Below are 20,226 nucleotides of genomic sequence, written 5' to 3'. Positions count from 1 at the left end.
GAACAAAGGATACCCTTTGGGGGCATGTGCATACTTTGGGGTACAGTCAAGCCCAGGTACCCACCCTGAGGATGTATCTTGGCACAGGTACACACCTGGGGTGAGCCACAGGACCAGCTGAGGCCAAGGACCCCTAAGAAACCTGCTCAGCCCAAGGCTCAGCGAGCCAGAGCCCTCAGGGTAGGGAGGAGATGGACAGGGGATTAACTGAGTCTAGGGTCTAGGGGATCTAGGGGATCCAGCCCAGAACAGGAGATTCCTAAACCCTCTGCTCCAATGCTCTGGCCACCACCTGGAGAGGGCTGAGAGGCCAGAGGTGCAGAGCTATTTCTCTTCCACATATTCTCCTTTGAGGCACAGGCTCAAGCCACCCACCCTGTGGCCCACCGCTGCACCCACCTGGCCTCAGGCACAGCACACCTTTCCTTGGTCCACACAAATTTCTTGAGCACGTCAGAGCAGCAGTATTGGTCATAACAGGTACCACAGCAGAAATCTGGACAGGACTCGGGGAAGAGGCTGAGTCCATGGGAAGCCGTACACACCTCACCATGCGCTGGAGAGGAGAAACACATCTGTTCATCTGTGCCCACAGGGCCAGGCCCCAGCAGACACAGTGCCCTCCCTGGCACAGCCACCAGACCACACACATGCTGCACCATCTCTGAGCCACCCTAGCCACAGGCCACCTTCTGACCCCTGGCCACTGCTCCCCCTCAGCCTTGCCCTATCCCAAAGGCCACAACAGAGCTGCCCTATCTGGGCTCCCTCTCTCCCTCGCCAGTGCACTGGCCTCCTGATAGGAGGGTGAGCTTTCTCAGTGTGAGTCTGATGGGGCCACACCCTGCTCTCAGACCTCCCCTAACTCCCACTACTTCAGGATCAAGGCCCCGAGTTTCCAAGCAGGGTCTAAACTGCAAAGAGTCCTGAAGATCACTCCAGCTCTCCAACCTATCCACACTCTGCTCACATTCTTGCCTGGTTCCTATCCCTTGCTCTTCAACTCTACTCATCCTTCAAGGCCCTACTCCAGACAGCCTCCTCCAGAAGCTGCCCAGGCAAGAAGTCACACAGCTCAACACCTGCAGGGGATCAGACACTGGACTGTCCGTTTCTTTCTTTTTTTTTTTTTGAGACAGAGTCTCGCTCTGTTGCCCAGGCTGGAGTGCAGTGACACGATCTCAGCTCACTGCAACCTCTGCCTCCCAGATTCAAGCAATTCTCCTGCCTCAGCCTCCCGAGTAGATGGGATTACAGGCGCCTGCCACCAGGCCCAGCTAATTTTTTGTATTTTTTAGTAGACACAGAGTTTCACCATATTGGCCAGGCTGGTCTTGAACTCCTGACCTCAGGTGATCCACTCACCTTGGCGCCCAAAGTGCCAAAATTACAGGGATAAGCCACCATGCCCCAGCCAGACTGTCTGGTTCTTAATCCTCATTCACTCTCCCTCTCACTCAGCCATAGCAGCCTCAGCCCCTGCTGGGCACCACAACCGCAAGGGCCTGGCTCTCACGGACCACCCCATGACCGTGATGGTAGGCTAGCTCCTGGTCAGAAATTGTCACACCCAACATACCAGTGTTCACAAAGCACTTAGCCCTGCTCTGGGCCTGCAGCAGTTATCCAGGAAATGTCTGTTTCTTCCAGGAGTTTGAGACCAGCCTGGGCAACAGGGCTCCAAGGCAGTGGCACCATTTGTAGCCCTGGAGCCATCACAAGCCTCTCAGCACACAGTTGGGATCTAATGACATCCTTACAAGTCTCAATATACAAGGTCATGCTGAGGGGATCTGGCTGACAACAAATGTGGAAAATGTCCCAGGGTTTTGGATGACCACAAGGTTTACAAACCTCCAGGAAGATGCTACAGTCAAATGTTCCCATGTATCCTCAGGCTACATTAGCGGAGACCTGTGCCCACTAGCAGGAAGGAACAGTACCAGATTCTGCCAGAGCAGACTCCAAAGAGAACACCTAGTCCAGCAAGGCCCACAAGTCCACAGTAGTCAGGGGACAGGCCTGATGATAGCCCTGAGGCATAACTAGGTTGGCCTGGAAACAGTCTGGCATAGCACATGGCCTCTGGAGACCCCGCCAGGCCAGGCACCTGGCCATGTGCAGCATCTGGTGCCCAAGCCTGATCAGGGCACCACACATCCTAAGGCTGTCAGTAGAGTGAAGCCCAGAGACAGAGACACTGGGTGACCTCCTTGGGAAGAGGGAACTTTAGTGGGGAATTGGGGGGAACTGCACTTCTTGGCAGCTCCAGGCAGAACCCTGCTCTGGGCAAAGCCATGGAGCAGAGGATTGGACCATTGACGAGCCCAGCTTGGCCAGCTGCCCATCTGAAACCTGGTATCATCAGCATGGCCTGCGCCTGGTGGCTCAGGTGAAAACACATGGGGCAGGGTCTTCACAGCCCAACCTCTGAGCTAGGGCTGAAGACACAGCGGTGAGGCTGTTTAGGCTGAGTCCGTGGCACAAATGCTCTCTGACCCCCAGACCTCACTGAATCTGTGACCCTCCTACAGGCTCACTCCAGGGGTGGGGGATTTGGGGCACAGGTCTCCCCTTTCTCATTTCTCTGGCCCAGGTCCTCTGGATTCATCCCAGCCCCCAGGAAATATAGCCTTCCCCCCCACGAAGCCACCCACCCCAAAAGGGTCTTTGGCTTCTCCTGGGTGGGCAGGGGGTTGTTCCAATTCCTAACCCTTTAAAGGGCCCGCCCCCGGCCAGCCTTCCAGAGTCTGTGAATTATCTATCTGCAACCAACACACACAGTGGTGTCTCCACCCCAGAGGACAGCCTCAGCGCCAGGCTCTCCAGCAACACAAGGGCCAATGGAGGCAGCAGTGGGGGATCCCAGACATTAAACACAGGCAAAGAGGGAAGGCCTCTGATGGAGAGGCCAGGCCGCCCTGCAGCCACCCGCCAGACTAAAGCTAGGTGGGGGAACCCTACCCTAGCCTCTGGGGATCCCATCCCCAGGGACAAGGGCGGAAGGGCAGACCCCTCCCCACCGTTCCAGGACAGACAAAGGTGGCAGCTGCCTGGGGTCTGCGCAGGGTTGTTCAGGCAAGGAGGGTGCTCAGGTGGAGGAGAGGTCCGCAGTCGTGGGGGGACGCTGACGGCCTCGGGGCAATCAGGGGTCGGTGGGGGACATGGTGGGGCTGGTGCTGCCCGGCTCGTTGAAGCGGCAGCGCGGGTAAGTGTCTGCCCGGTCCCAGGGCAGGACGGGCCGCCCCCACCCCCGGCTCACCACCCGGAGGCGGCGGTAGCAGCAGCAGCAACAGCAACAGGATCCGCAGCGCGGGGACCGGCGCAGCCATGGCTGGGCGGGCGGACGGACGGACAGACGGACGCGAGCGCGGGGCGCGGTGCCGCCACTGCCTCAGCGATCCGCGCGGCCGCCCCCTCCCTCGCCCCGCCCAGCCCCGGCCCGGACGGTTCCCGGAACCCCCGCCCGGGAGAGGAGGAGGAGGAGGAGGGGGAGGGGGAGGAGGGAGAGGAGCGGGGAGGAGGAGGAGTGGGAGGAGAAGGAGGAGAAGGAGGAGGTAGGAGGAGGGAAGGAAGCGGATGCCTTCCCAGCCTCGGGGCCAGCTCCGCGCCCGGGGTCTGCGTGAAAACTTGGACCGTTCCCGGACCGGATGCTTGGGGGGCGGGGGCGGCCCACAGCTCTCAGGCTGGGAGGGCGTCCCCGGGAATATGCACCCTAACTCTGAGCGCCTACTGTGTGGGCGGTGGGGGGCAGCCACAGCCATCCCTCCCAGCCGCGGTCCCAGCGGAGCCTCACTTGCCCGAGGACTAAGTGAGGCGGTGCGAGGACAGTGCCCAGCGCAGACCTTGGCACTCAGTAGACACTCCACAAATGCCGGTTCCCTTCTGCAAGCCCAGTCACCACCTCAGAGGACACTCGATCTCCTGCCCCCTGGGACTGATACCCTCATCCCAAGGTGATCCCCAGCCTCAGCCCTGGCAGGCTTAGCGCTGGCGCAGTGGGCCAGGACTGAGCTAGAAACTGGCAGCTCCCAGGGCACAGCCAGGTCAACTTCCCGCACAGGGCTCTGCCCCCTCACTGCGGGGCAGGGGTCCAGGCAGAATCAGGGATGTTGAGTCGTTCTTCCTTTTATGCCCAGAGTTCCTGACCCACCCCCACTCTGCACCTGGCACAATCAGAACATTTCACTCAAGACAGAAAACATGAAATGTCACGCTAATGGGGCACACAGGCCGGGTTGTGCACCCTGTGTGCCACCATATATTTCTCACCTAAAGGTGGGGACATCGCTGTAGACGAAGAGAAACCGAAAGGGACAATCTGGGATGTTCCCAGCAGTTTCCCAGGCTAGGGTGTTAGAACCGGGAGAGGAAGGCCTGGGTCTCCAATAAGCCCCCATCACCTCCTGGCCAAGAAGGGCTTAAGACTCACCCTGCTCAGCACACATGTGGGGCGCAGGGATATGACTGTCCTCAGGCAGGATGCCCTCTGGGAGAGTCTTAGTATAGGACTGGAGTCACATCCTCCCTGACAGCCCAGCCTTGTTATCCCACCTCTGCCTCCTGAGCTCCACTCTCCAAAGCTGGGTGCAGCCCAGGTCCCCCTTCTGCAGAATGGCCACTGCATGCCCCTCATGTCCAGCTCTAGAGCCATCCTGTGTTCCACACCCTGGGTGCCCAACCCTCTGCCTCCCTAAAGGTTGCTCATTCCACTCTGCACCATCCACAAGCTTGGTTTCTTTTCCCTTGGTTTTCCAGTCCCTGCCCTCTAGCCAAGCTCCTAAGAGTTGTCCTAAGCCTGGGCAGCATAAGGAGACCCCGTATCTACAGAAAATTTTTAAATTAGCTGGGTATGGTGGCACATACCTGTGGTCTCAGCTACTTGGGAGGCTGAGGTGGAGGATCATTTGAGCCCAGGAGATGAAGGTTGCAGTGAGTTATGATTGCGCCACTGCACTCCAGTCTGGGCAACAGAGCAAAACCCCGTCTCCGAAAAAGAAAAACAAGGCTGGGCGCGGTGGCTCACGCCTGTAATCCCAGCACTTTGGGAGGCAGAGGCGGGCAGATACCTGAGGTTGGGAATTTGAGACCAGCCTGACCAACATGGAGAAGCCCCTTCTCTGCTAAAAATACAAAATTAGCCAGGCATGGTGGTGCATGCCTGTAATCCCAGCCACTCGGGAGACTGAGGCAGGAGAACTGCTTGAACTCAGGAGGCAGAGGCAGAGGTTGTGGTGAGCCAAGGTCGCACCACTGCACTCCAGCCTGGGTGACAGAGTGAGACTCCATCTCAAAAAAAAAAAAAAGGAAAAAAAAAAAAGAATTGTCCTTTCCCACCTCCCATGCCTTCCTTTGGCTTCTCTACTCTGCTGCCCCACCCCCAGATCCTTTAGGGGCCTCTCACCTGGCTTCCTCCCTGCCTTTTTAGTCTTTGGCTCTCACACACCCTCTTATCTGCCCACAGCTCATGGTTGAGCTTGGTGGGTGTTTTGGGCCCCACTCAGGGCTGTGCATGGGCAAGAGTGGAGGCTAGGATCACCCCAGTGGCTTGGAAATTGCAACCATACATCTCACAGGCATATGCCCACGTGTGCAGGCATTTTCTGTGGGTCAGGCTTACAAAGCCTGGAAATACAAGTTGCCTGGGGAAAGTGACCCCTCCAAGGCAGAAACCAAACTTGGCCCAGATGCTGTACCAAGGCTAGGTAGCTCTGTAAACAGCACTTTTTTTTTTTTTTTTTTTTTTTCTGGAGACAGGGTCTCACTCTGTCACCCAGGCTGGAGTACAGTCACGGCTCACTGCAGCCTCAGTTTTCCCAGGAAACTGGGGTGATCCTCCCACCTCACCCTTCGGAGTAACTGGGACCACAGATGCACACCATCACACCCAGATAATTTTTGTAATTTTTGTCGAAATGGGGTTTTGCCATGTTTCCCAGGCTGGTCTCAAACTCCTGGGCTCAAGCAGTCTGCCCGCCTCAGCCTCCCAAAGTGCAACAGCACTTTTATTAAACTCTCCTCAAATACCCAGTTTGATAAGAATGACTGTTTTCTGCTGGGACCTTGGTTACAGTTTGTAGGTGAGAACTTTGCATCAGGCTGTTGGGGCAAAGCAACACCCACTGATGCTTGTAAAGCCCAGGGTGAGAGTGACCAGTGAGGATGAGGCCATCAGCCCAGCCCCAGGACTGACCGCAGGGCTAGGATGGGTGAGTTCTACAGTAGAACACTTGCCATTCTTCTTCATTCAGCACCTGGTCCCCTTTCCTCCACATCAGAGGAGGAACATTCTAGATATTATCTTTTTCAGATTCCTTTGCCCCAGGGCAAGTGCTTTTGCCCTAGCCCCAACCAATCAGATGTAGCCTCCCTGGAGTCAGTCAGGGGAACTGGTGACCGGCTTTGATGGAGGGCTGCAGCAGTCCTGGCAGCAACGTGAGTCTGCACCTGTGGGGAGGGCTGTGTGAGTCACAAAGGCCCCTGCTTCCCCCTCGTGGCAGGAGAGTCAGTTTCCTCCAAATGATAGAGAAATTCTCACCAGGGCCAGGCACAGTGATGACTCATGCCTGTAATCCCAGCACTTTGGGAGGCAGAGGTAGGCAGATACCTCTTGAGCGCAGGAGTTCGAGACCAGCCTGGGCAACATGACGAAACCCTGTCTCTACAAAAAATACAAAAATTAGCTGGGCGTGGTGATGCACACCTGTAGTCCCAGTTACAAGGGAGCATTGCTTGAGCCCAGGAGGCAGAGGTTGCAGTGAGCTAAGATTGCACCACTGCACTCCAGCTTGGGCAACAGAGCAAGACTCTGTCTCAAAAAGGGAAAAAAAAAAACCACCTTATAAAAAAAAAGAAAACGTCTGGACGAGGTGGCTCAAGCCTGTAATCCCAGCACTCTGGGAGGCTGAGGCAGGTGGATAACCTGAGGTCAGGAGTTCAAAACTAGCCTGGCCAACATGGCGAAACCCCATCTCTACTAAACATACAAAAAAAATTAGCCAGGCATAGTGGCATGCACCTATAATCCCAACTACTCAGGAGGCTGAAGTGGGAGAATCACTTGAACCCAGGAGGCAGAGGTTTCAGTGAGCCGAGATCGCACCACTGCACTCCAGCCTGGGCGACAGAGACTCAGAGGCCAGTCAAAAGTCCCAGGGGGGCCCAGATGCTGTGACTCACACCTGTAATCCCAGCACTTTGGGAGCCCCAGATAGGAGGATCATTTGAGCCTAGGAGTCCAAGATCAACCTGGTCAGGCTAGGTGCAGCGACTCATGCCTGTAATCCCAGCACTTTGGGAGGCCTAGGCAGGTGGATCTCTTGAGCCCAGGAGTTCGATTCCAGCTCGGGCAACATGGCAAAACTCTGTCTCTACAAAAAAAAAAAAATTAGCCAAGTGTGGTGGTGTGCACCTGTAGTCCCAGCTACTCAGGAGGCTGAGGTGGGAGGATCTCTTGAGCCGAGGAGGTCAAGGCTGCAATGAGCTGTGAGTGCACCACTGCACTCCAGCCTAGGTGACAAAGCAAGACTCTGTCTCTTGAAAAATCAAAATAAAACAAAAACAGACAAAAAACCAAGTCCGGTGGGGGCCAACTGTATTTCTGACTGGGCTGACTATATATTAGGGGTTCTTTTTTTTTTTTTTTTGAGACGGAGTCTCGCTCTGTCGCCTGGGCTGGGGTACAGTGGCCGGATCTCAGCTCACTGCAAGCTCCGCCTCCCGGGTTCACGCCATTCTCCTGCCTCAGCCTCCCAAGTAGCTGGGACTACAGGCGCCCACCACCTCACCCGGCTAGTTTTTTTTTTTTTTTTGTATTTTTTAGTAGAGACGGGGTTTCACCGTGTTCGCCAGGATGGTCTCGATCTCCTGACCTCGTGATCCGCCCGTCTTGGCCTCCCAAAGTGCTGGGATTACAGGCTTGAGCCACCGCGCCCGGCCTATATTAGGGGTTCTTACAACCCCCTCCTCAGGTTCTGTGCTTCACCAGAGTAGCTCACAGAGTTCATGAGAATACTTTACTTATATTTACTGATTTATTATAAAGGAAGAAAAGGATGTAACTGAGGAGTAGCCTGTTGCTGTTTTTCTCAGCGCTCCCCTAACCACAGAAGGAACAACTGTTAAATAAAAATTATGGGAGCCATTGTTTGGACTGAACTCCTGCAGTAGGCCCCAGCAAACTAGACCAAATCAAAATGGAGTCACTCATGCTAAATGCCGCAAACTGAAACTTTATCTTTTATTTGAGACAAGGTCTTGCTCAAATAATCCCAAAGTGCTGGGATTACAGGCATTAGCCACTGTGCCTGGCCCAAACTGAAACTTTAAGAAAGTAGGCCAGGCACAGTGGCTCAGGCCTGTAATCCCAGCACTTTGGGAGGCCGAGGCAGGCGGATCACCTGAGGTCAAGAGTTTGAGACCAGCCTGACCAACACGGTGAAACCCTGCCTCTACTAAAAATACAAAAATTAGCCGGGCACAGGCCGGGCACGGTGGCTCATGCCTGTAATCCCAGCACTTTGGGAGGCTGAGGCAGGCCAATCACAAGGCCAGGAGATGGAGACCATCCTGGCTAATACAGTGAAAACCTGTCCCTACTAAAAATGCAAAAAAATTAGCCAGGTGTGGTGGTGGGTGCCTGTAGTCCCAGCTACTTGGGAGGCTGAGGCAGAAGAATGGTGTGAACCCGTGAGGTGGAAGTTGCAGTGAGGCAACATCATGCCATTGCACTCCAGCCTGGGCAACAAGAGCTAAACTCCATCTCAAAAAAGGAAAGAAAAGGAAAGAAAAAAAGGAAAAAAGGAAAGAAAGAAAGAAAGGAAGAAAGGAAGAAAGGAAGAAAGGAAGAAAAGAAAGAAAGAAAGAAAGAAAGAAAGAAAGAAAGAAAGAAAGAAAGAAAGAAAGAAAGAAAGAAAGAAAGAAGAAAGAGAGAGAGGAAGGAAGGAAGGAAGGAAGTATGGAAGGAAGGAAGGAAGGAAGAAGGGAGGGAGGGAGGGAAAGCAAACAGATCTCAAAATAGACCAGTTTTTTCCTGAAAACCAGTTTACCTGAGCCAGTGTAATAAGGAAGTGATAGCAACAGGAGGCAGCCAAATGCCTAGTCAAAGAGGAGTGGGTTCCCAGTGAAACCTCACCTCCAAGCTGAAAACAGTTTAAAGCCTGAAAGCCAAGCTACAAATTAAATCCTCAGACCAGATTGAGAATGTGTCTTCCCATTTGTCGTGCTTTCCTCTGATTGATTCCTATCCTTCACCTATTTTACATAGACCTACCCTTTCGCAATTGGTTTTCTACACTGTCGTGCCCACCTTTGAGTGGTGTCTTCACTTTAACCTTTTTTGCAGACTCACAAACCAATCATCATGCACTCCCCATTCTGAGTCCATAAAAGGCCCCAGACCCAGCCACACGGGAGACTCTCCTGCCTTTGGGTAGGGGAACCACCCCCACATCTGCTCTCTGCTGAAAGCAGTTTCCTCATTCAATAAAACTCCCCGCCTTGCTCACTCTTCGACTGCCAGTGCATCCTCATTCTTCTTGGGCGCAGGATAAGAACTCAGGAACATGTGCACAGGGAACCAGTGCACAGAAAACCCGTGTGTAAGCCAGACTCGCTCTGGGGGTGCCGAGTGGGCGGGCTGTCTCCTGCAGCAGGTTGTGTGACTGAGCCAGGCCTGAACAGGATGTCACTGGCAGAGGTCCCTGGCTTGCAAAGTGACCAGGAAGAAAATCCTGCGTCAGGAGTCCCCTCTATTTTAACCCTTACCAGGAAGTAACCTGAAGTAAACTGATGTTAATCAACCATCTTTTCCCGTATTGTTTCCTTGTTCCCACCTTACAAAACCCACCATTCTGCTACTGCCCAGTGGGAAGTCTCATGTAAAATGGAGATTGCCCTATTCATGAATTGTGAATAAAAGCCAATTATTTCTATAAATTCATTGTAATTTTCTCTTTTAACAAGCCAAATGAAGGTATGCACAGGGTAAGGTATGAGGGGAGGGGGCACAGAACTTCCATGTCATCTCCGAGCACACCAATCTTCCCTGCACCTCAATGTGTTCATCAACACAGAAGCTCCCAAACCCCACTATTTAATGGTTTTTATGGAGGTTTCATTATAAAGGCATGATTGATTAAATCGTTGGCTATTGGTGATTGAACTCAATCTCTAGCCTCCCTCCCTTCCCCAGAGTTTGGGAGATGTGACCGAAAGTTCCAAAACTCTTATCCTTATTTGGTCTTTCTTTTCTTTTCTTTTCTTTTTTTGAGACAGAGTTTCACTCTTGTTGCCCAGGCTGGAGTGCAATGGTGTGATCTCGGCTCACCACAACCTCCAGGGTTCAGGCGATTCTCTTGCCTCAGCCTCCCGAGTAGCTGGGATTATAGGTATGTACCTCCACACCCAGCTAATTTTTTGTATTTTTTGTAGAGACAGGATTTCTCCATGTTGGTCAGGTTTGTCTCGAACTCCCAACCTCAGGTGACCTACCCGCCTCTGCCCCCCAAAGTACTGAGATTACAGGCGTGAGCCACTGTGCCTGGAAACTTACTTGGTCTTTCAGGCCTATATCCTGAAGCTATCTAGTGGCCCTCTGCTAGGAGTCATCTCATTTGCATCAGAAGGACGGTAAATTCTAAGGGGTTAAAGCGCTCTGTGTGAGGAATGGAGAACTAAGACCAAATGTTTAGTTTTTTATCATGCAACGCCACCAGCAGTGACTTTACCACCTCAGTGTCCGCTGCCTGCCACAAGTTGCCAGAGCCCTTTCCTTTCTCAGGGTTGGACTTCCACTGCTTTTAGCTCCAACCAGGCAGATGACCAGTCGGACACCCCCATTTCCCTGGGCATCTGCTACCATTCCTGGTGAGGACTAATTTTTAAAAACAATTATTAATTTTTTATTTCTCCCTCTCTCCTTTTTTTTTTTTTTTTTTTTTTTTTTTTTGAGACGGAGTCTTGCTCTGTAGCCCGGGCTGGACTGCAGTGGCCGGATCTCAGCTCACTGCAAGCTCTGCCTCCCGGGTTTACGCCATTCTCCTGCCTCAGCCTCCGGAGTAGCTGGGACTACAGGCGCCCGCCACCTCGTCCGGCTAGTTTTTTGTATTTTTAGTAGAGACGGGGTTTCACCGTGTTAGCCAGGATGGTCTCAATCTCCTGACCTCGTGATCCGCCTGTCTCGGCCTCCCAAAGTGCTGGGATTACAGGCTTGAGCCACCGCGCCCGGCCCTTTTTTTTTTTTTTTTTTTTTTTTTTTTTTTGACAGTCTTGCCCTGTTACACAGGCTGGTGTGCAGTGGCATGATCTTGGCTCACTGCAACCTCCGCCTCCCAGATTCAGGCAATTCTCATGACTCAGCGTCTCCAGTTGCTGGGATTACAGGCATGCACCACCACACCCAGCTAATTTTTGTGTTTTTTTTTTTTTTTTTTTTTTTTTTGAGACGGAGTCTCGCTCTGTCGCCCAGGCTGGAGTGCAGTGGCGGGAACTCAGCTCACTGCAAGCTCCGCCTCCCGGGTTCACGCCATTCTCCTGCCTCAGCCTCCCGAGTAGCTGGGACTACAGGCGCCCGCCACTGCGCCCGGCTAATTTTTTTTCTATTTTTTAGTAGAGACGGGGTTTCACCATGGTCTCGATCTCCTGACCTTGTGATCCGCCCGCCTCGGCCTCCCAAAGTGCTGGGATTACAGGCGTGAGCCACCGCGCCCGGCCAATTTTTGTGTTTTTAGTAGAGACGGGGTTTCGCCATGTTGGTCAGGATGGTGTGGAACTCCTGAACTCAAGTGATCTGTCCGTCTCAGCCTCCCAAAGTGCTGGGATTACAAGGGTGAGCCACAACGCCCAGCCTAGTTTACTCTCTCTCTTTTTTTTTTTTTTTTTTTTTTTTTGAGACGGAGTCTTGCTCTGTCGCCCAGGCTGGGGTGCAGTGGCCGGATCTCAGCTCACTGCAAGCTCCGCCTCCCGGGTTTACGCCATTCTCCTGCCTCAGCCTCCTGAGTAGCTGGGACTACAGGCGCCCGCCACCTCACCCGGCTAGTTTTTTGTATTTTTTAGTAGAGACGGGGTTTCACCATGTTAGCCAGGATGGTCTCGATCTCCTGACCTCGTGATCCACCCGTCTCGGCCTCCCAAAGTGCTGGGATTACAGGTTTGAGCCACCGCGCCCGGCCTTCTCTCTCTTTTTTTTTTTTCTTTTGAGACTCAGGCTCAGGGTCCGTGCTAACTCCAGGAATTGGTATGTGAATTGAATTGCTGGACATCAGCTGGTGTCAGAATGAGCGAATGATTGTTGGTGTGGAAAACCCCACACAGTTTGGTATCAGAAAAAAAAAAAAAAAAAAAAAAAAGACACTGAAGGAGTCCAGTCAGATGATGAGCTCACAGAAGACAAGGCCTTTTCGAATAGCATGAATGGCCTGAGAAATTCACTAAGGTGTCAGGTGGTTGCTTCTAATGGCACCAAACAGCTTAAAGAAAGAGAACGGCAGGATGAGGTCAAGTTGTTAGCTGCCTGTGTCCAGGCACAAACTGAAAACTTTTTCAACTCTGCTAAAATGAGCCTCTTGCAGCCATGGGGCTGAGATGGCCCAATATCAAACCCAAGGGCTGATTCTGTGTGTTCCAGATTAAAATACTGGTTGAATCACAGCCTCACTCAGTCTCTTTCTTTCTTCCCTTCCTTCCTTCCTTCCTTCCTTCCTTCCTTCCTTCCTTCCTTCCTTCCTTCCTTCCTTCCTTCCTTCCTTCCTTCCTTCCTCCCTCCCTCCCTCCCTCCCTCCCTCCCTTCCTTCCTTCCTTCCTTCCTTCCTTCCTTTTGAGATGGAGTCTCGCTCTGTCGCCAGGCTGGAGTGCAGTGGCACCATCTCTGCTCACTACAACCTCTGCCTCCTGAGTTCAAGCGATTCTTCTGCCTCAGCCTCCTCAGTAGCTGGGATTACAGGTGTGCACCACTACGCCCGGCTAATTTTTGTATTTTTGTATTTTTTTTTTTTTTTTTGAGACGGAGTCTGGCTCTGTCACCCAGGCTGGAGTGCAGTTGCCGGATCTCAGCTCACTGCAAGCTCCGCCTCCCGGGTTTACGCCATTCTCCTGCCTCAGCCTCCCGAGTAGCTGGGACTACAGGCGCCGCCACCACGCCCGGCTAGTTTTTTGTATTTTTTAGTAGAGACTGGGTTTCACCGTGTTAGCCAGGATGGTCTCGATCTCCTGACTTCGTGATCCGCCCGTCTCGGCCTCCCAAAGTGCTGGGATTACAGGCTTGTAATTTTTGTATTTTTAGTAGAGACGGGGTTTCGCCATGTTGGTCAGGCTGGTCTCGAACTCCTGACCTTGCGATCCGCCTGCCTTGGCCTCCCAAAGTGCTGGGAGTACAGGCGTGAGCCACCATACCCAGTCGTTATTTTCCTTTCATATTCGACCAGGCTCACTCAGTCTTTCCTGTGAAAGTTAGGCACTGATCAAGACAAAGCATGCCCCTAGGAAACTGGAGTCCACATGCATGTCTACATCCAGTGGTCAGTTCTCTGACTACCTTCCCTGACCCTCCAGCTTCAGTGACAGGGCGGGACACTCCCTCTTCCATCACACACTCCTCACACTGCTGCTTCTCAAGCCATACTTTTTTTTTTTTTAAGACAGAGTCTCACTCTGCCGCCCAGGCTGGAGTGCAGTGGCGTGATCTGGGCTCACTGCAACCTCTGCCTCCTGGGTTCAACTGATTCTCCTGCCTCAGCCTCCCAAGTGCTGGGACTACAGGCACAGGTCATCATGCTCAATTAATTTTTGTATTTTTAGTAGTGATGGGGTTTCACCATGTTGGTCAGGCTGGTCTCAAACTCCTGACCTCAGGTGATCCACCCGCCTCAGCCTCCCCAAATGCTGGAATTACAGACCTGAACCACTGTGCCGGGCTGGGCATTACATCTTGAACCCACCTTCAACTGCCAACCCCAATCCTCAGCTTGCTTCCCCCACGGGCTTCCACATGTCCATAAGTGGTAGCTCCAGACTTTGGGATTATCTCTCTCTCATGCCTTCATCCAAATCGTCAGCCAAACTTGACTGTACCTGAAAAGTATATGTAGCATCCAACCACTTCTCAGCAGCTCCATCAGGAGCTCATTGTCTCACATTGCAGCAGCCTCCGGATAAGTGACCTGGCTTCCACTTAGCCCCATTTCAGAGGAGTTCTTTTTAAATACTTATCAGACCAAGTCACTCTGCTCAAAACCCTTTCCCGGGCTCCCCATTTCCAAGGCCCCACATATTCTGTACCCCATGACCTCTCTGACCTGGTCTTCCTCCTCCTCCTCTCTCTTCTCCAGCTCCACCAGCCTCTTGTGTTTTTTGACTGGGCATAGCGATCCTCAGAGCCTTTGCATTGGCTATGGAATGCTCCATGGCCTCCTGCAGCCTTTGGTCACCTTCTCAGTGAGGCCTGCTTGCAACCCCCTCCCATGCCCGTTCCCTCCATTCCAGCACCCTCATATACTCTGTGTTTTACTTATTTGCCTACTGTATCTCCTACCACTAGAATATCATCTCTGTGACAGCAGGGTAGTGCTTACTCCTGTATCCCCACTGCCTGGCACATGGTGGGCACTTGATAAATGTGCTGAATTGGCTAGGCATTGTGGCTTATGCCTATATTCTGAGTACTTTGTGAGGCCAAGGTGGGAGGATCTCTTGAGGCCATGGGTTTGAGGCCAGCCTGGGCAACAAAGCGAGACCCCCATCGCAACAAAAAAAAATTTAAATAATAAAAAAAGCAAAAACAGACAGGGTGTAGTGGTTTGCAACTGTAATCCCAACACTTTGGGAGGCTGAGGTGGGCAGATTGCTCCCATCCAGGAGTTTGAGACCAGCCTGGGCAACATGGCAAAACCCCACCTCTGCAAAAAGAAAAAAAAATTAGCCGGTTGTGGTGGTGTGCACCTGTAGTTCAGCTACCAGGGAGGTTAAGGTGGGAGGATCACCTGAACCCAGGAGGTTGAGGCTGCAGTAAGCTGAGATCACATCACTGTACTCTGGCCTGGGGAACAGAGTGAAACTCTCTCAAAAACAAACACAAAAACAGAAACAAAAAACACAAAAAACCCCCACAAGTATGAAATTAATGAATGAAGTGGAATGAAGATACATGAAAGAATTCAGAGGAATAAGATCCCCACCAACCCTCAGCCTCTTCTGCACCTCCCTTGCTTGCTGAAGCAAGGTGTCCTCCTCCGAAAGACACCATGGACATCATGAAGGAGTTACCTTGCAAGAGGAAGCCAACTCTTCTCATGGCCCCTCCCCCCAATTCCTTATGATTTCCAGAGCTTTTAACTGGAGACAGATCTCAGCATGTCTGGAGACCCTTTCACAAAGTCAAGTCCAGAGTGGGAGGCTCACATATCAAAAGAATTGCAAGACTGTTATTTTATGTTGCCAAAATATGGAGAATATGTGTGGGAACAGACTGAAGTTCTAGACCAAGAATATAAGAACATAAGTGTATACTGGGCTGAATTTATCAATATGGGTGCACTTAGCAAGGATTTGGATTCCATGCACCAGCTCAAGCTGTCGGGGGTTGTTCCACACATCTATTTGGTTGGCTGAATAAAAACTGGATCCCACTCAATGCAGTTAAGGTGCCAAAAGCTCCCTGGTATAACACAGAGGAAAGAATCCAAAGCCTTAAGAAGATGTATTCAGGCCAGGCGCGGTGGCTCAAGCCTGTAATCCCAGCACTTTGAGAGGCCGAGACGGGCGGATCACGAGGTCAGGAGATCGAGACCATCCTGGCTAACACGGTGAAACCCCGTCTCTACTAAAAAATACAAAAAACTAGCCGGGCGAGGTGGTGGACACCTGTAGTCCCAGCTACTCGGGAGGCTGAGGCAGGAGAATGGCATAAACCCGGGAGGTGGAGCTTGCAGTGAGCTGAGATCCAGCCACTGCACTCCAGCCTGGGCGACAGAGCAAGACTCCGTCTCAAAAAAAAAAAAAAAAAAAAAAAAGATGTATTTATTTTTATTCATTCAAAATAAATGTTGAGGCTGGGCGCGGTGGCCCACACCTGTAATCCCAGCATTTTGGGAGGCCAAGGCAGGTGGATCACCTAAGGTCAGGAGTTCAAGATCAGATTGGCCAACATGGTGAAACCCCACCCCTACAAAAATACAAAAAGTGGCTGGACATGATGGCGGGTGCCTGTAATCCCAGCTACTCAGGGGAGCAAGACTCCATCTCAAAAAATAAATACATAGAGGCCAGGTGCAGTGCCTCATGCCTGTAATCCCAGCACTTTGGGAGGCTGAAGCGGGTGGATCACCTGAGGTCAGGAGTTCGAGACCAGCCTGACCAATATGATGAAACCCCGTCTCTACTAAAAATACAAAAATTAGCCAGGCATGGTGGCACACGCCTGTAATCCCAGCTACTCAGAAGTCTGAGAGAGGAGAATAGCTTGAATCCGGGAGGCGGAGGTTGTGGTGAGCTAAGGGGAAACAAGAGTGAAACTCTGTCTCAAAAAATAATAATAATAATAAATACATACATAAATATATAAATGAATAAATATTGGACTGAATTTATCATGGACAACTCATCTTTTCCCTAACCAATCCCCTGGATTGAAGGGATTGGATTGAAGATTCAGAAGATATTCCTTTCTCAGCAATGAAAAGGGAAATTCATTGCTGAGAGGTGCATCTTTGAAAAGCTTTAGTTTTAGTTTGCTATGGCTACCATGACAAAGTCCCACAAATTGAGTCTCTAAAACAACAGAAAATGTATTGTCTTACAGTTCCAGGGGCTAGAAGTCAGATCAGGGTGTTCGCAGGTCCATGTTCTCTCCGAAGACACTAGGTTATATTAGATTAGGGGCCATCCTACCGCAGTCTAACTTCGTCTTAACTTATTACATCTGCAATGACCTTATTTCCACATAAGGTCACATTCTGAAGTACTAGGGGTTAGAACTTCAACATATAAATTGGTGGCGGGTGCATAATAAGCACCATAGTCACTCTTCTCCATATAGGTTAGGGATTCTAGTGGGAGACACTAGAGTTGAAATGGCTCCTTGATTGTTTTTTTTTTTTTTGAGACGGAGTCTCGCTCTGTCGCCCAGGCTGCAGTGTGGCGCAATCTTGGCTCACTGCAACCTCCAGCTTCCGGGTTCAAGCAATTCTCCTGCCTCAGCCTCCACTAGTAGCTGGGATTATAGGCATGTGCCACCAGGCCCAGCTAATTTTTTTGTATTTTTAGTACAGACAGGGTTTCACCATGTTGGCCAGGCTGGTCTCAAACTCCTGACCTCAAATGATCCACCCACCTCGGCCTCCCGAAGTGCTGGGATTACAGGCGTGAGCCACCGCACCAAGCCGGCTCTTTGATTTCAATGCAGATACGAGGAGTCTGGGGTGCCAAGGGTCAAGCAGCAGTGTTGAGCTGCCAGAGGAGAGAGAGGAGCCGAGACTGGGAATGCAGGATTTACAGGTTATCGGAAAAGTCAGACCTGGAGGGATCTTTAGCAACCTGCCGGAATCTTTAGCAATAGGGGCCTGATCACCAGACCCCTAGCACCAAAATAGAAGGAGAGGCCAGAAGAATCCCACTTATATAACAAGAGAGTGTGAGGTCCAACTGACAGAGACTCATCTGCAACAGAGAGGAGACCCTCACCAATTTTCTAGATAAAAGTCAGTTTACAAACCCAGGGGCCCCTGAAGGAGGTGGGGCATGCACTCTTAAGGAGGGCCCTATAAAAACAGCACAGATTCATCCTGGCATTTTCCTCACAATCTCCCCAAAGAGACCTGTGGCCACAATCCAGGTGTGGCAGATACTACTTGTGGTCTACGACAAAGCCATTTTTCACTTTTCTGGTTTTTGAGACAGAATCTCGCTCTGTCACTCACGCTGGAGTGCAGTGGCACACTCATAGCTCACTGCAGCCTCAACTTACTGGACTCAAGCAGTCCTCCCACCTCAGACTCCCGAGTAGCTGGGATTACAGGCACGCACCACCATGCCCAGCTAAGTTTTTGATTTTGTGTAGAGACAAGGTCTCATTACGCTGCCCAGGCTAATCTCAAATGATTACAGCTATGGGCCACTACACCCCACCTCATTTTTCACTTTTAATAAAATAGTTTTGCCGACACAGTGGTACGTGCTTGTAATCCCAGCTACTCAGGAGGCTGAGGCAACAGGATCACTTGAAGCCATGAGTTCATAACCAGCCAGGGCTACAGAGCAAAATCCTGTTTTTATTTTTGCTTTTGAGAGAGGGTCTTATTTTGTCGCCCAGGTTGCAGTGGCCTGACCCCGGCTCACTGCAACCTCTAATTTCTGGGCTCAAGCAATTCTCTCGTCTCAGCCTCCCAAGTAGCTAGGACTGTAAATATGTGCCACCACACTTAGTCATTTGAAAATTTTTTTTGTAGAGATAGGATCTCATTATGTTCCCCAGGCTGGTCTCAAACTTCTGGGCTCACTCAACTCTCCCACCTCGGCCTCTTAAAGCACTGGGATTACAGGTGTGAACTATTGTGTTCGGTGCAAGACCCTGTTTTTACAAAAATAAAATAAAATAGTTTTGTTTAAACAATAGCATACCCAGAAATGATCAGTCTAAACCAAATATGGCAACACTCTTCTCTGCAAGTAAAAAATATTATATATATTTATAGATATAAATCCAATATTGCTGAAACGTACCTATGTCTTTGCAACAGTATTTGATTCTATCCAAATATTATCTGATCCTTTCAAGTTCATTCCTGTTGGTGTAAGAAAAAATGAAAACAGTCAGGCACAGTGGCTCATACCTGTAATCACAGCATTTTGGGAGGCCGAGGCGGGCAGATCACCTGAGGTCGGGAGTTCGAGTCAAGCCTGACCAACATGGAGAATTCCCGTCTCTACTAAAAATACAAAATTAGCCAGGCGTGGTGGCGCACACCTGTAATCTCAGCTACTTGGGAGGCTGAGGCAGGAGAATTGCTTGAACCCGGGATGGGGAGGTTGCAGTGAGTGGAGATGACGCCATTGCACTCCAGCCTCGGCAACAAGAGTGAAACTCTGTCTCAAAAAAAATAAAATAAAATACAAAACAAATATCCTGTGACCTTATATGATGGCTATTATTTCCCAGTAACCCAAAATGCTACTCAACACAATAATATAATTGCCCTTTCTAGGTTATAGTACAACACTGGACCTGAAGAAAAACTCCGATATTGTTATATTTCATTCCTTTTGTTGTTTTCTACTAATATCTTCAAAACCTTCTTCCAAAAGTGCTGAGAAGCCTCAAAGAGAGTCAGGTGTCGACCCTAGGAACTCAGTGCCAAGACACAGGTGAGGACCCTGAAGCTGTCCTCCAAGCTCTCATCAGGTGGAGGTTAGTCACCACCTGAATCCTGCAAAGCTGCCTCTCCCTCAGACCCCTTGGCATAGTTGGAGAAGGCAGAAACATAGCTGCTGGCCACTCAAACCACCCAGAAGCAGGCCAGCCACAGCCATCCTCTGCCCTGACACACTGGGAGGAGCACAGGTGGGTACCTGGTGATGCCCTGCCCCATCTTGTCCACAGAGGAGCCCTCCTACAACCCACTTCCCGGAAAGCCAGCTGCAGGGCAGGAAGTATGGACAGCCCCATGACGTTCTGAGGTATGGGAAAAAGAACACCCTGCCCCTTGTCTCCACCTTCCCCACCCCAGATGCAGATGACAAAGAAAATACCAGAACAGGCTGGGCACAGTGGTTCACGCCTGTAATCCCAGCACTTTGGGAGGCGGAGGCGGGTGGATCACCTGAGGTCGGGAGTTCGAGACAAGCCTGACCAACATGGAAAAACCCTGTCTCCACTAAAAATGTAAAAATTAGCTGGGTGTGATGGCGCATGCCTGTAATCCCAGCTGTTCAGGGAGGCCGAGGCAGGAGAATCGCTTGAACCCGGGGCGGAGGTTGTAGTGAGGCAAGATTGTGCCATTGCACTCCAGCCTGGGCAACAAGAGAGAAACTCCGTCTCCAAAAATAAAAAGAAAAAAAAAAAAGAAAAAGAAAATACCAAACAGTGGTCAGCATGCCCTCACCCACAGCCTCATGTAGCCACTACATCCTCGACCCAGCCCCCAGGGACCCTTCCCCAAGAATGCTGCATTTGGAGCCCACATACCTAGGGACCTCAGAATCCTTCCCTTAACAGTGCTCCACTCCAGCTTCACCGCC

The 20,226-nt window shown here is 51.3% G+C and overlaps 1 protein-coding gene across 1 annotated transcript in view; it reads right to left on the bottom strand.

Moving 5' to 3' along the window:
• SHISA5 (shisa family member 5) overlaps positions 1-3,413 on the bottom strand; it is a 34,980-nt gene extending 31,567 nt beyond the window's left edge. The window contains exons 1-2 of the mRNA XM_007984120.3: positions 3,263-3,413; positions 400-556 (exon numbers count right to left, since the gene is read on the bottom strand). Coding sequence (XP_007982311.2) covers positions 400-556; positions 3,263-3,332 — 227 coding nt within the window. The 5' untranslated portion in view covers positions 3,333-3,413. The remainder of the gene's footprint in view (positions 1-399; positions 557-3,262) is intronic.
• Positions 3,414-20,226: the final 16,813 nt, after the last annotated feature.

This window comes from Chlorocebus sabaeus, chromosome 22, assembly GCF_047675955.1.
Source record: "Chlorocebus sabaeus isolate Y175 chromosome 22, mChlSab1.0.hap1, whole genome shotgun sequence".
Classification (NCBI taxonomy): Eukaryota; Metazoa; Chordata; class Mammalia; order Primates; family Cercopithecidae; genus Chlorocebus; species Chlorocebus sabaeus.
The sequence above is the reverse complement of the archived record's forward strand: the minus strand, read 5'-3'. Positions and strand labels throughout refer to the sequence as shown.